Below are 15,397 nucleotides of genomic sequence, written 5' to 3'. Positions count from 1 at the left end.
TTTGAGTGTTTTTGTTCGTATTACTTTACACTCTTTCATTGTATTTTTTAATGCAATTATATATTTTGTTTTATTATTAAAAGTAAAAATTTCCAAAAATTTTATTATTATCTTGGAACTTTTCAATGCTTATATCTTTTTTTCTGTACATATTTTTTGTTATACTTTTTTAACTTCTTGTCTTCTTGTATCTTGTCTATGTATCTTCATGTATTTGTTGGATTTTTGAAATTTATGAAATTTAATGATTTAATTTATTTCCATCAATTTCACATCAAACATTTACTTTTAATCAGTAAAAAAGCAAAAGTACACAATAACAACCCTAAGGCTATCAATTCTGTACATACTATTAACACACTTTCCCATTAACTTGATTGATTGTGGTACGGGCGCAAATATCACTAATGACGTGCCGGTGCGACATCTATGTACCATTTTTTTCCATCGCACTCCACAACACTCGTTGTAAAGATAATGCGCTGCTTGCATGCAAAAATAAACCTTTTACCATTAACCATTTTTCCTAACAGCGGCGTGGCACTGTTTCCCGCTGCTCCTGCTAGCGTACGCAAATTTGTGCCGGAGAAAGGGAAATAAAAGATTGATCGACGCCATGTGATGGCGTTGGTGTGTACGTACCAAAAAGAAAACCATCGCCAGAACAGAAAACACGTCCAACCACAAGACACAATTTTGATCCAATTTTTCTTTGCGCGAGCGCGCCCGTTCACACAGGTTTTACATTGAACTCGCTGTACGGAATCTCTCTCTCCCACACTCAATCTCTGCTGGGAAACTGCGTCACGCGCCGTGTGGGAGACGTGTATTTTGGGCATCGGGCAAGCTGGCCAGCAATGAAGAGAAGAGACCGTAAACGAACTCAAGCACATCTGTTCTGCGGTATCGGCCAGTGTGCAGAACGAAATGGTTTTTGGGTGAACCGAGACACCCAACTGGCACAGCATTTCGATACAATTGAATGTATTCGATTAATCAAAGATGGCAAACCGGAGCAGCAATACTGATCATCATCTGTGTTACGGTGGTGGGAGTTCATCTGTTCCATCATGTGGGCCAGAATTCTGAACGACCATGCATTCTGGTGCTTATCTTGCATCAGTTGCTGTTTACTCTTTTCTTTTATCCCCCCACAGTAGCAGTGGCTGGCTACCGGCACGGGATCAGAGGTTGTGGTGAGGGTATGTCCTGCTCTATCCAACCCCAGAACCAGATGGGCGGGGAACCATCTTGCCAATGCAAAGTTCCCATCGTCGTTGTCCTGCTGTGTGCGCGCAACACTATCTTATGTCTGCAGCTCGCATGCTATCTCGCTAGCTTACTGTCGTCCTTTTATGGTAGCATTTTTATAATATTTGATCTTTGCCAGATAACCTGAAGAAAGTAGCTAGAACCGCGAGCACAGCAGCACGGTGCACTATCCATGCTACCGTATTATCTCGTCTTTCTGGGCCCGAGTCGCTGGGCTAGAGTTAGCATGGTTCTCGCTAATGGATTTCTGATGCAGAGATGCATTCTTGATACGAAGGCTTTGGCTGTTACATTGCAGAGCGCCGTGGATGGAGCTATTTTAATGGTTTAAAGGGGGTAAGATTACCAATTGACCTATGGTTGAGAGGAGTCGATTTGTGCTATTTATAGGTGGCTTTTCGGTCAAGCTACTAGTCTGCCTCTACCGTACGAAGAAATCCCGCATTTTTTTTTACATTGACCTCTAGAAAATGGCACACGCATTAGACAAAACAGATCGGACCATCGGGTCTGCAATTGAGCCCCATGGCTGCAAGATTCGTCCGCAACCCCACAATCAAATCGTAGTCGCGCAATGATTGAGACGATCGTAGACGATTTCCGCCTGCAGTGTTTGTCGGACGATTGGTGATTATTTGCTATTTTCGAAATGAACACGTGTGTTTGTGCTCTAGAACGAACCAGCGCACCAGCGTTTTCATGTGCAATGTACGGCGTTGGCGTTTGCTTGGTTCCGTTGCGATACTTGCCTCCATCCTTTTTTTGCTGAATGGAAAACAGATCGTTCGCCTTTTCCTTTGCACGCTCACACGCGCTGGCCAAGTCCAAGTGTAAAAACAATTCCATCGGGGCGAAATTGTGGTGTTTATTTGTAGAACCATTGATTGGCTTGCTTTTGGACTCTTACGGATTGAGAAGACGTGCTGCGAGGGCAACAAGCACGAATTACTGCTCACTGGCAGCGTAGAATTGGATCGAATTAGATCAGCTGTGGGCGGGAAAGATCACGTAAAATGTGGCCACGCGGGAAATGAAGAAGCAAACAGGAAAATGGACCTTCAGTTTGTTACAGTACATCAATTAACTGCTCTGATTAGTGTGAGGTAAATGCTAAAGATAATGTTACACGTCAAATTGTAATAAAAATCCCTTTTTACCCGTAATCTACAGTTCATCTCAATATGGTAATTAGGTGGTAAAATTGCGATAAAACTATTATTAGACTTTTCTTATTGTGACATTTTCCTTTCACAGCTCGTTGCCTGCAGGCACCAATCCACCACGCGCACCACGCCACATTTTACACCACGTAATGGGGAAGACCTATCCCTCCACGAACGATGCCATAAAAATGCATACATGCACCAGCTTCCTGTTTCTTGTGCACTGCTGCTGCTGCTGCTGCTGCGTGTGTGTGAATCAGATGCTGAAATTAAGGAAGTTCGCTACTCAATCAAACCGGCGCAATGCCTCACGGGTGTTGCGGTTATAGTTTATTTTAAACTACTCTATTAATAAACCGAAACCTCGGTGTCCGTCTTCACCACTTTCTCGTGTGGGACAATCTTAGGCGCGCACGGTACTTGCTTGTCATGGAGTCTTGCTGAAATGAACAGCTCTCGCGCACAACACCGTCTGACGTTTCGCAAATCTTTATTTATTGTGTGTTTTTGGGTTGTTTTTTTTTTTGTATTCCTCCTCGGTGTGTCTCTCTGACCCGGCATGATGCGGGGCACACGCTTTTGAGATATTTTAAACGATGTGTTACGCGTCCGTTGTTTTGCGACACGTAAGGCACGCGCGCGGCTTTTGCTTAGAGCCGTGGGAATATGACGCGCTTTCCACATTGTGGTGAAGGGTTTAAAGCGAGATCGGGAGCAGTTTTACCGTGACTCACCGTGTTTTTGACCCAGCCAAATGTACTGTAGTCTGTGGGTCCAGATGTGTCCTGCTGATGTTGACAAACAGTTTCCTCGCGCACTTATTCACCGACTATTTGTGGTCCATTTTTGAATGGGGAAAAAGGGGTTAAAGGATGTTATGATACCGTGATGAGAGGGCTTGCCTGTTACACAGAGCACTTTGAAATTACGTTTGCACCTATTCTTATCTCGGAAAGGTAATCGTGTTAGCTATTATGGATTTTACGACCTGACCGGCATCAAACACAACCCGCAAAGCCCGCGTTTTGCTGTGTGGTCTTCTTGGTCGGTTGGACAATTTCCACTCAATTCTCACTGCCACTTTGAGAGCGGCGCCCTTCACACGCTTTAGAGCGTAATTCCTCGAATGTCGATGGACAGCCATCCTGCCGAGTTCTTCGGCATCCTGTCCAATCGGATCATTTGATCTCCAACCTGAAGGCATAATTTCCCCGCGCCTAATTGTGTGTAAGTGTGTGAGACCACCCGGAAGGAAAGAACAAAACGTCTCCGTGAGGCTCGGCCGGATCGGTGGTAAAATTATTACTAGAATTTCTTTCCCATCAATGGGTCTAACAGGCCTCTACAAGTGAGCAAGCCTCCGTGTTTGGGATACAGTTTTACCTTTATTTGCTCACTTGTGGCCACCGCCGACGCCGCCGCCGGTGTAATGGATTTATGCCGCAATAAAAATCAAAAGCATTCTGTGTACAATCCGGCGGTACCTTTACTGTCCGGAATCCTCTGTTCTTTACAGTGCCTTGCTGGACATACTGAGAATATCTTTCTACCGCATTGAAACGGCTTCCTAGGAAAGAGCGCGTGTATGTCTGTGTGTGCTAGTGCGTAAAAAAGGAATCATTTAGGATACAAGATACCGTCTCTCCTGCGAGATCCCAACAGGTAAACCTTCCAAAGGTTTCCTTTACGACAACAAACTGGTCACTAAACCGCCCTGTGATGAAACTGCCCACAGCAGTGCCGCTTCTCCTCCTTTTACGTTAATTTATGAAGTGAGATATCGACGCCATCCCTGGCAGCAGTTGGCGGACATTTCGGTGGACATAAAATATTTACTTTCATTGCCCAGGCAAGCCATCCAAGGGTTATTCCTCGAAAAAGGAAAGCCAGCTCAATTGAACGGATACTAACCGGGGTGGTCAGTCGTCGGTCTTGTTTTGGTCCTACTGAGAAGGTCACATCTCCCCCGCTGAGTGCTTTACCAACAAGAAGTAAACACAAAGTTGATGTATACCTGACCCTTCAATGATTTGACGACATTACCAATAAACTTTAACGGTGAACGGTAAATGTGCAAAAAGAAAGGTAGCAAGCAGCAACGCAACTCAATTAGATCGTTACACTTTCTTCGCCCTGATGGCACGAGTTACCTAATTAATCATGGGAAATGTATCCTCGAAATTACCCCGCCAGGCCGGCGGCGAACAACACAATTGGCAGTACAATTAATATCCTTGTTTTTCTCCTGTTCTCTTACCCATCTTTACTTGCAGCAACCTAACGACGGATGACCTGGAGCTGTCCGCTATTTTTACATCGAATGCGGTAAGTACGCGGAAGCGACCGGTGTCGGCCGGTTGCCGGCAGTGTCTTAATGGGCTACCAGTTCCTTCTAAGTAATAGCTTCGGGCTGGATAAATTTGATGTTTGTAGGAAATTAACTTTCAACATGGTTAGCCGTTTGACGTCTTGGTAATGGTTCTAAGAATTATGTGGTGTTAATTGATTCAGATTTTAATAGGAATTTTCGTTCATTTTTGCGTTACAAGAAACACCGTATCTAGTGTTTTTTTTATGTTTTATTCCTGAAATTCAAGGCATCCCTTTCTAGAATTTGTTATGTCGCAAAGAGGCTACAGATCATTGATTTTATCGCGTATCCAATTGGAATCAACCTATTTGTTTCCAATTTAAACACAGATGGAGATTACGCTCTCATAGAGCCATCGATAACTCTTAGGTTATGTGCATCACTCGGCGTGAGATCAAATCTAGTCAGGATCGAGCATTTTCAACGATTTCGCGTCTGATAATTAGGTTTTCATGTAATTATAAGTCTTTTAGAAGTCTTGTAAAGAGAGGGCCTTACACAAATAAGGAGAACTCGTTTATCTTGAGCTTTTTTGATGATATATAATAGCGCCAAATCTATGCATCGTTTGACGCAAAATATATTACTCTAATGGCTTTTTATACTAAAAAATCGCTATCGATTTCAACCTGCTGTCCCCTAACAACCAACGATTCTTTACTTCTCACACCCGTACGGCAATTCCACTTGAGTGGGTCCTCCCATAAAGTATCGACGCTAGCTGTCCCTGAGCTGGATTATCATCATCTCCACCCTTATGTGTTTTTGTGAGCTCCGCGTTACTCAGCGCACAAGAACTTTCCCCGGGGGCGTGCTGTTTTGTGATCAAAAACCAGCGTCATATGGCTGCACTCGATGTAATGCAAAGCTTTGCTCATTTTTACCACACTGCATTCCACTTGAAGCGGAGAAACCATGGGGATGATGATGCAGGAAATACCGATAGTCGACAACAATTTCCCAGTTGACAGGGGTGCAAGAGTGCCATTGTTGGCGAATATTGCGCGAATCGTGGCTCCAAAGTGCATTTCGCACGTTTTGAATGATGAAGAGCGAATAGGTGTAATGCTTGTTGTCACGCTGTGCGCTCTTTAATGATGATGCAAGAAGTTGGTGCGTTTTGAATGGATTTTAAACAAACCTTCAATCGTTTCTTCCTGTCTCAAGCCTTAAAAATCCCTAAAAACGCTCCGTTCTGTGTTGTTCTTCAATCAAGGATTACATCCACCTTACGGTGTGTTATCCTACGGGATGCTTGAGCCATCGAAAACAGATGGCTCACACAAACACCTACATCTGCCCCAGCCCTTCCACGTTCGTCTCGTTCACTCTGCCACACTAAGTTTTATCCCATCGTCCATTCCAAACAATAACAGCATCCAACTCCTCATCAGCGTGCGCGTTTGCTTTGTCCTGTTCCTTCTCTCTGTTTTTTTTTCTTCTACGCGGTCCTTGGCACTTTTCGGAGTTTTTCGGATCGCCTCTCTTTCTCTCGCTGCTCTTCTCCATTTCTTTCGCTTTTCCTCTCGTTCTCCGTTTGGAAGGTGGAATACATCAAAGAGTCTGGAGCATGTGCAACCGAGACACCGAGCCAGTCCACGGTCGTTGTGCCGTGCCCGGTTTCGGTGCGAAATGTATTGAACTGAGCTAACGTCGGTGGCCTCTCCCTGCTCAGCTTCAGAGCCCGTACTCCTAGAACCGTTTTCCCTGGCCCAGGCACACACACACACACACCAGCAGCTGCTGGGCTATTATCCTCCAATGCTCCGTTGCACTCGATGGTGGCTGTTCTCTCTGGCCGTTTTCGTGCGGCGCAGCTCGCTCTCGCTCTTCTCTCACTCTCTCTTTGGCTTGGTTTCGGTTGCATACTTTGAGGGTCCGGTGCGCTGTGGTGCTTTCGCCTGATCTCAGATCCGGTTCCGGAGTGGTCCGGTGCTGTACGCGTACTGCCACAGGTCTACATATCATCCGCTGGAACGTAACGCGCTAGCACGTGCCTTTTTTTTGTGAGAGAAAGGTTGGAGAGCAGATACGCTGCACGCAAGAAGGGTGAAGGGTGTTTCCCTACTATTCAGTGTGTTCAGAGTGTATGTGAATGTGTTGTGTATCCTTCATATCAGTGCGGTGACCATATCCATATACGAAGCAAAACAAATTGTGAAACCGTATTTGGGACGTAAAGTTCCGGTGCCTGTGTAGCGGTTGTGGTGGGGCCTATCGATTATCGAAGGTGGAGAAGCAATAAGCATAATTCATCGGCTATCCCCCCCGCCCACAGGTTCGCTCGCCACTCGTCCTACCGATTGGAGGACCATCGACGTAACGACCTGCTGGAAGTGTGCTACAGTGTGTGGTTGGCAGCGTTAATTCATGCAGACCGGAACTGCAGTTATTTAACAGTGTGTGTGTTTGATGTTTAACGCTTCCCAAATTTGAAGCTTTTGTTGGTTCCTTGTTCTATTGAAAAGGTTCCGCAACAAAAAGGGTTTTATTAGTGTCAGTAAAGTGATAAAACAAAGAGCGATTTTACGCCATGAGTTGTGAAAAGCATTTGGAATGATTTTACCTCGTGTCTTGCACAATGCTCAGGAAAGAAGTTAAATTCCACCATTTATTCTACAAACAACGTATCGTCATCTACAACTAAAGTAGCAGTGCCGTCGAGCCCCAGGGCAGCATCTTCACCGAGGTGAAGTGGTGAGTTATCAGAGTTTCCTTTCTGCTTTCCCCCGGAATTCAACTTTGTTCCAATTTCTGTGAATGTTCGCAACAGTATCATTAAACTCGCCATGCTCTAAGCACCAAAACTGTTCATTTTGCCATCCGATGCAGCTCTTCTTTGCCCGGATGAGGAGTATCTTAGACACACTGCCCTTCTCTCCCAGTAATCTGAGGCCGCGCCCACCCACCACGCTTTGCATCCTTTCGATTGCGATTGAACTTTGAAGATATCAAGCAAAACCGAAGGGCAACAAAGCGCACAAGCTCTAACCATGACCGTGAGAGGCTGTGTGCACACAACCGATCTTCTGCTGGCTGGCGTGCTCTGTGATGCCTGTTGCTGATGATGCTTTCTCGATTCCGTAGGTGTAGGTGTATTGCTCTCCCTCGCTTTCCATCTTTTTCTGGCGGCTCCCCTGTTGCTCCACACACCTTTCGTCTGACGTCTGATTTTCCACCGCATTTCAGCTTTCGGGCGGAAGCTCCCACCTTTGTATGGCAGGCTGGCAAATAGCAGCGCCGTGATTCATAATCCTCCACACAGCTTTGCCGGGCAAACCAGCCAGCGGTAGATCGCTGACCCCGGTTTGGAGCTGGTTGGAGCGGCCAAGACCTTGGTTGGCGAGCTCGCGTGAGGTGAAATTCTAACTGCACCTTCAGCCAGATGGATCTTTCAATCATCATTTCAGATGATAGACAAGATGAACAAGCTCACCCGGGAGGCAGACGCGCTGCGTTCGGGAGTGTTGGAATACGAACAGAATGGAAGGAATGACACGACCAAACCGCTCCTCCTCCTCTACCTACCATCTGGTTCCGTATTTTTCGATCGCGGGAGTGGTTTTTTTTTCGGGGTTTTTTTTCTGTACGCGCTCGCTCCTGCCTAACCTTTCCGTTGCGCTTGTAAGCAAACCAGACTGGCAGCAGCTGGAGTGAAAGATCATACGCACGAAGCCTTAATCTCTTCGGCGAACTTAACACTTGACAGCTGTGCAGTGTTTGGTGCTTGTTTCAATGGAACCTTTTTGTTGCGGTGCTACTGGCGTTTTTCTTCGATAGCGAACGGCCCTCAATTTCCATCCCACGCTGGAGAGGAGGATATCGAAGATGAAAACGACATAATGCGAGAAGAAAGAAACACACACACAGACACACTTTTCTTGAAGCGATTTTGAACAAGGATAACGCGGAGCCCAGGTACTCGAGCAGCGTGGACGAAACAACGCTCATACCACGTCGCCCGAACGATCTTTCAGTTCTTGAGTTGTAAAGTTTTGAATTACAGAAAACATCCGGCGGGCTCATATGCGGTTCTTTCCTCTTCCAACTTCGGGGTTTTCTGCTTCTTCTAAAGGACCTGTACGAACCACCGACATCTGCCACGTGGCCGAGGTACATCCCAGCACGACCGAAAACTTGTTGGGTGGAGGAAAACGGAGCATGTCGTACTAGGAAGAATGAAATGCAAAACCTAGAAATTGTCCTCATTGTCTCTGTTAGGATTATCAAGACATTGTTTTGAGCGATGGCGTACGAACCTTTGTGACGAGAAGGAACCGTGACGCAACACTGGAGCCGTGTGTTCCGTTGTCAGGTTGTTCCGCTCGATAACAACCTTATCAAAGGATAATAATGCTGGGCGGAGAGACAGCAAAGAACACGCCACAGTTTCCGTGCATCTCCATGTAATGGAAATGGAAATAATGAAAGGGAAAATTTCACATTACACAATATGGAGGTGTTTGTTTTTTCGCTTTATTTGCTTTCTGCTTTGTTTTCTCTGCCATCTTCTTGTGTGCCCTGGCCATGCGATGCCTTGTCGTTTCCCTTTCGCGGGGTGGGCACATTTGATTGTCCGTTATCATTGATTGCATAAAAGCTTCCTTTTGCCTTTCAGCACCCATAATCATCATCATCATTACTATCATCATCATCTGTGTAAAGATTTTCGCCCCAGCTTCGTTACCGGTTTCCTCTCGCCCAGTCGTGGAACACACTCAGCTCCCGCTAAACGTGTACGCAGTTTTACGCACATTAACCATCCACCAAAGCGTGGCGCTTTTGTTGTGTTTTGTAAAGCTGCGCTCGAAAATCAAAAGAAGAAATTGAAAGTCTCATTAAAGCAGTGACGCGAAGGTCGCGCGATCTTCGACGGCACCGTATTCCGTTGTTCAATTTCTGTTTCACGCTTCGCAAATCGTGTCATCTCTCGTGGAGAAAAGGAACCCCTCGATACTGTTACTGTGCGAGGATGCGATTGACTGACACGGTATCCGACGGCACAAAGTGACACCATTTCCTGTGATGGCTCTTCTCAATGTTAGCAAAATTCCCTTCCAATTTGACGAATGTGTATTTAATTGGTTAAAATTTCGACTAACGCCAATCGTTTTGATGATTCTGCTAATAGTTACACATGCCAAACGCTTTTTTGCTAGGATTTACACGGTGCTTGAGTTTGCTTACCAAAAGGAAGCATTCACTCTTCATTAGGGCATCCAATCACACTCTAAAACTGATGAATAGTGGCAGTGATATGGTTTTATCCGAAATTCATTAATCTAACTAAGTTGACCTAGTTCCCTCAACGTATTCATTGGAAGAATAAACACTTGAAATCGATGCACACTTCACTCTCTCTCTCTCTCTCTCTCTCAACCCAACAGGGATTTTCAAATACTCGCTGCAAAAAGGTTTGAAGCAGCATTCCACATGCCATTCTTCCTGCGAGATTCCCCTGCGAGTGTAAAATTGTAAAGTGTAGGGCGGAATCGAATTTCCGCTAACGAACTCGGAATGCGAACCGGAAGTGTTTGGAAAATCCACACCATACAGAAAGGACCTTGGTGGTGGGTTTGCTGTAGAAATCGACTCGTTGAGAAGGGTTGAAAAAGAGAATGAAGGTGGTTTTACACGATTTTATCATCCTTCTAGCGTTCTCTGTTGCTTCCGAACGGATTAGGAGGCAACATGTTCCGGTCATGAAACGCAGCAAAAACTTCCCTCTAGCCTCTCCCTTCACATTCCGTTTAATTGGCGCTAATTTGATTTGTACGACATTTGCTGCCAGGGATGATTTTCCTTCGTTGGGTTATATATACACCATATACCCTCCCTGCACAACAACCCAAACCCCGCGGGGGGTCAGGTCAGTAGCAGCAGCTTTTTGCTGTTTACGATCGATTTTTAATTAGTGGGAGGATTAGTAGCTGTAATTTGGAAGATTAGTGGGGTGGTGGTGCTCTATATCCGGGAGGGGTGATACAAGAGCCGTTTTTGTTTCCGCCACAAGTCGTTAGTGTTTACTACCACCGAACATGAAAACATAAACTCGACGAAATAAGGTTTTTGGGGGCATTTTTTTCGTCGCTTCAGTTAAGAATCGAACATTAACCTACGATGTGCTAGTCCCACAACTTACCTCCAGCACCATTGAACCTCCTGCCAGTGGAAAGCGTACACATTGTATTTAAGCGGCCAATCGCACACATCGTCGCATCATCGATCGATCTTCAGCAATCGTAACGATCTCGCCCACCTTGTGACAACTTAAACACCTGCCCAGATTTACCCGAGACCATTTCCCCCTGCTATTTGAGATTATTGTTACCTTATTAAAAGGGTAACAAACTTAATCCTACCTGATATGCTTTCACAATGCATCAATCAAATGATGGCGCGCGCAGTCACACTGGTCCCATGATAAGCGCACCGATGGTAAACCACCGGACCGGGCCCAAATATTTACGCCCCAAAATCAAAACGCATTCATTGTGAGGCGATTGCCAACCCATGTGCAATCAGCGTGATTAGCTCAGGTCGGCATGTGAGGGGCATCTGATAGCAACATTCTTTCGCTAGTATTACGAGACGGCGGAACTTGTATTAAACAACAACAATCACGGGTGACTAATATTGAATGTAATATTGCCTGGATCGGTGACACTGTAGACGACCGATATGAGTAACGCCAGTCGGAAGTAGTAAATATGTTTACTGTTTTTGTTTCGAGATGTCTCGATGATATTACGAAACACACGAAGACGTATTATCTGAGGGTGTGGGATGCATACGTCTGGCTCATCTTGCTTTGTACTATTATCGTAGAGCGATCACACTTTCGCTTTTTGTCTTGATCACCGACACACACTATAAGCCATCACAAAGAAGCATTAATGAGTGTGTAACGCTTAATAAAAATGAATCAAAGACCCGATTACCAGACGAGATAATCAATCTTTAATGGATAATGAAAACGTTCATTTTTCTCCATCCCCTGTCTCTGCTAAATCGCTTCTGTGTATTTGCTAATGCTACTTACAAGCTTGTAACAACGGAGCTGGTGCGTATCAGTTCTTATCAAAATACTCACTTTTCGCTCGCATGGAGGACATTCCGCACGGCAAAAGGGCCTGGCTGGCTTGCTGATAAAAAGCTGGTCTCTCTATCTCTGTCTGTCGCTCCCTTCCGATCAATAAAAACAAAACTTGGTAAGCCGGTTAAGAATGTGTAGTAAAAATCTGTACAACAACATACTATTTTACAGCGTCGTTTTTCTCTCTGTCGCCGTGAGTGTTTCGCGACGGACCGGTGTCGCCAAGTGGCAATAGCCTTCGAGAATTGAGATAGTTATTAGACGGTCGTTGATTGCATTAAACTTGACTTATTCCTGGTTTCGACACGTGGCCCGACAAATAGTAAGTGCATTGCCCCATTGGAAGGACAGTTCCAGGCACTAGGCTAGATCTTGTTTTCGGAACATAGATCAGCTTCACTATTTCCCAAAAGCCGGATTCAACTGGCGGCATTCTCCTTCGATCTGGCAACGATATTGCGCCTTTAAAACACCCTGATAACCGTTTCATAAAACCTTTTTCTCGCATTCAACAACCTTCCAAAATGTGACAGTGCTACTAATCAGTGACGGCGCTTCACAAAACCATCCGACGAACGCCGTATCAAATACCTCCACCTCAAGTCGAGGGAGTTTGAAAGACTTTTATACTTGTGTGTTCCTTTCTCTCTCTCTCTCTCTCCCTCACGCTCTGTCTATCACAGCGTGGACAATAATCTTCCGATAGGCAATTCGGTATCAAGGGAACCATAAAGAGGTACACAGTGTGCTCCAAGGCTCTCAGAATGTCCAGTACCGTTTTTCATTCCGTATCGGCGACCACGCTCGAGAGGTGCGCGGTTCCGCAAAATTATTGTACGCTGCTGGGGAGGCAGTACTCGAGACCCTGAAGTTAAAACCTGAAGTGAAGTGTTGAAGAGAGTGTCTCAAGTGTGTGATGAAAAGTTTTGCTTTTTTCGGGTAAAAAGATAAAACCAGCCCTGTTCGCCAATTAGCATGCCGAGCGCCATGTGATGATGTAGCTCGAGAGAGACACGGCTTAATTAGCAATGAGAAGATACTGTGGCGCTAACAGAGGAGGAAAGTTTACGCGGTAGCGGTTGCAAATAAATTGAGGTCAAGTTCAGACACTGGAGACCTTTCGCATCCGTTATTGGACGCGCGGGAAGACCGTGGTGAGACAAGTGATTTATGAGTGACATTTGTGAGATTGATTGGAGAGAGAGAGAGATGCTCCAAATAGGGAGTAAAAGTTTGAAGAAAAAACCCAGTGCTAGAGACATATGTAGAGCTTTATAAATTAACCCAATGATTACCCATTTCCCCAATTCTTCACTGCCAACGCACTGCCTTTTATCGATTGCCGAAAACCGTTCGATATGCTACAGTCGTTCGCACGGTAATCAAGCATATCATCGAACGCACTCACCAGACTTATCATCGACGTCATCCGCACATGCATGCTTCTTCCGCGTGCAATGGCCCCAAGTCCACCGTCCGTGCACACGATAATAAACAAATATAAATATCGCACCGCCGTCGTCCATCTATCGCCACTCGGCCCCTATAAATTGCCTATTGAATAATAGCGGCTACAGGAAAGACTCTCTTGAGGGACCAGTAGTATCACGTGCATCTATTACCCGCAACTCCAACGTCAATGATCGATCGAATCGTGCCCAGCTGATCGATTAACCGTGACATTTGTCTCGTGCTGCGGGCGTAATGGGAGATCCAATGAAAAAAAAAGTCCGCCCAAGTGCCCCAAACCTTCTACAGTTCCTTGCAGACCGCCCAACACACGGACCTCTCTCTCTATCTTTTTCTTTGATTGAGGAGTCCCCGGCTTTTTTTTTGTGCTGTGTGTTCATTTTTACGTGCAATTAACTGATAACAGCAGCTACTAACTTCGGTTTACCAGTCCACAAGCTAATTTATAACCATTTGGACATGAAGGTATCAGTTGAGGACAACGCAGATTGCACACCGATCAGGCGGTTCCGTTTACCGTTTCATCGGACGGCTTGGAATACCGTGCTTGAGAAAACGCTGGAATACAAGCCAAGAGTGCGGTAGAGGTAACGATCTCTCGCTCTCGCGACTTTGAGCTGTACGCCGTGCGGAGCGTCATAAATCATTTGCCGCGGTAATCTTGAATGATTTTGCACAAAAAAAAGTGGTCAATGGTAGGTGAGATGGTCTGATGGAAGGTCTATTGGAAAGATATTGCTCCCCTGATATTGTGATCAATGAAAGCGAAAGTGATTAAATCCGATTGAGTTGAGTTCTAATCGTTTTAAAAGGACACCGTTCCACGGGACAAATCTTTACAATGTGTTGAACGTTTAGTACAGGATCTATTCCGTAGCATCTCGTGTGTGCGTAGTGTAGTGCCGAGGACACTTATCTCCAATGTCTAAAAGATAAATCCAAAAGGTAATGTTTTGCTCTTCGGAAAACGGTGTGTGTGTGTGTGTGCTGCCGTACACGACAGAGCGGTCATTCATGTTTCCACTCGATCGCTGTGAAGGTAATCCTGTCATCAATCATTTTCGCGAAAGGCCTCTTTGCTTCCCGAAGAGGCACAAACATGTGGTAGATAACAAAGGGGAAACCGTACGATGGTAAAAGAACAACACGGGGAAGCTCCAGGAAGCTCCCCGCAAATCCGGTGGTGAAACAATTCGCCAGAAATAGTAGTGCTGCCCCTGGTTATCAGTTATCGAGGTTGAGGAAAGTTCCATCACTTGTATCTCTCTCTCTTGTCCCTGTAGATGTCAATCAATCACGCAAAAGCTTCCCACCCCTGAGCGCACGGTAGTTCGCAAAATAGAAGGATTGTTACTAGTGCTATTTTGAGGCTTGCCGGGAATAGACCTATCGATCGGATATTGATCAAGAGTTTAAGCAATTATTTTGATTGGTGTTTGACTATAAGCTTATGTTTTGGTTTCCTGTTTACATAAACTGTTAATGTAGCACTGTATGTAAAGATTTCTTGTGTGTTATGTGAAGACGAGGATCACGATCGTGTGCAGTGTTATGTGAAGACGAGGATCTACGTTAACGTAAACAGAATCCTCCTCCGAAAGTGTATCAACTACTCGTAAATGGAAACAACCTATCGAAAAAGACAACGGTGTCGTGTGAAAATGTTGCTCAAAAACCGACAATCCTACAGCATTACCCGATTACGCCCTGCCAGTGCTGTGGGCCACCATTCAAGCTACCACTCACATCATCAGAAGGATAAGCTACGCCTTGGGTACAGTGTGCTGCGGGCTTACAGTTCCTACCTGGGGTATGGAGACATTGGCTCCCTGTATCATAGACGAGGTGTACCAGCATCTCCAGCTATAGGACAAGAATACTACACACCACTCCTACCGGAAGATGACGATTTTCCAATGGCCGATGATAGTGGATGGGCATGCGACCCAACGGTATGGACCCTCAAGGAAGTGTATTTTTGTGTGTCTGTTTGTGTCCGTTGGAAGTCTTCACGCATCATCTAGA

The 15,397-nt window shown here is 45.4% G+C and overlaps 1 protein-coding gene across 10 annotated transcripts in view; it reads left to right on the top strand.

Moving 5' to 3' along the window:
* The window catches only part of LOC121591914 (serine-rich adhesin for platelets), a 171,583-nt gene that overhangs the window by 146,071 nt on the left and 10,115 nt on the right, over window positions 1-15,397 (top strand). For all 10 annotated transcript variants that reach the window (XM_041912991.1, XM_041912989.1, XM_041912985.1 and 7 more), the window contains one exon: window positions 4,709-4,760. In XM_041912991.1, coding sequence (XP_041768925.1) covers window positions 4,709-4,760 — 52 coding nt within the window. The remainder of the gene's footprint in view (window positions 1-4,708; window positions 4,761-15,397) is intronic.

This window comes from Anopheles merus, chromosome 2L (assembly GCF_017562075.2).
Source record: "Anopheles merus strain MAF chromosome 2L, AmerM5.1, whole genome shotgun sequence".
NCBI lineage: Eukaryota > Metazoa > Arthropoda > Insecta > Diptera > Culicidae > Anopheles > Anopheles merus.
The sequence above is the reverse complement of the archived record's forward strand: the minus strand, read 5'-3'. Positions and strand labels throughout refer to the sequence as shown.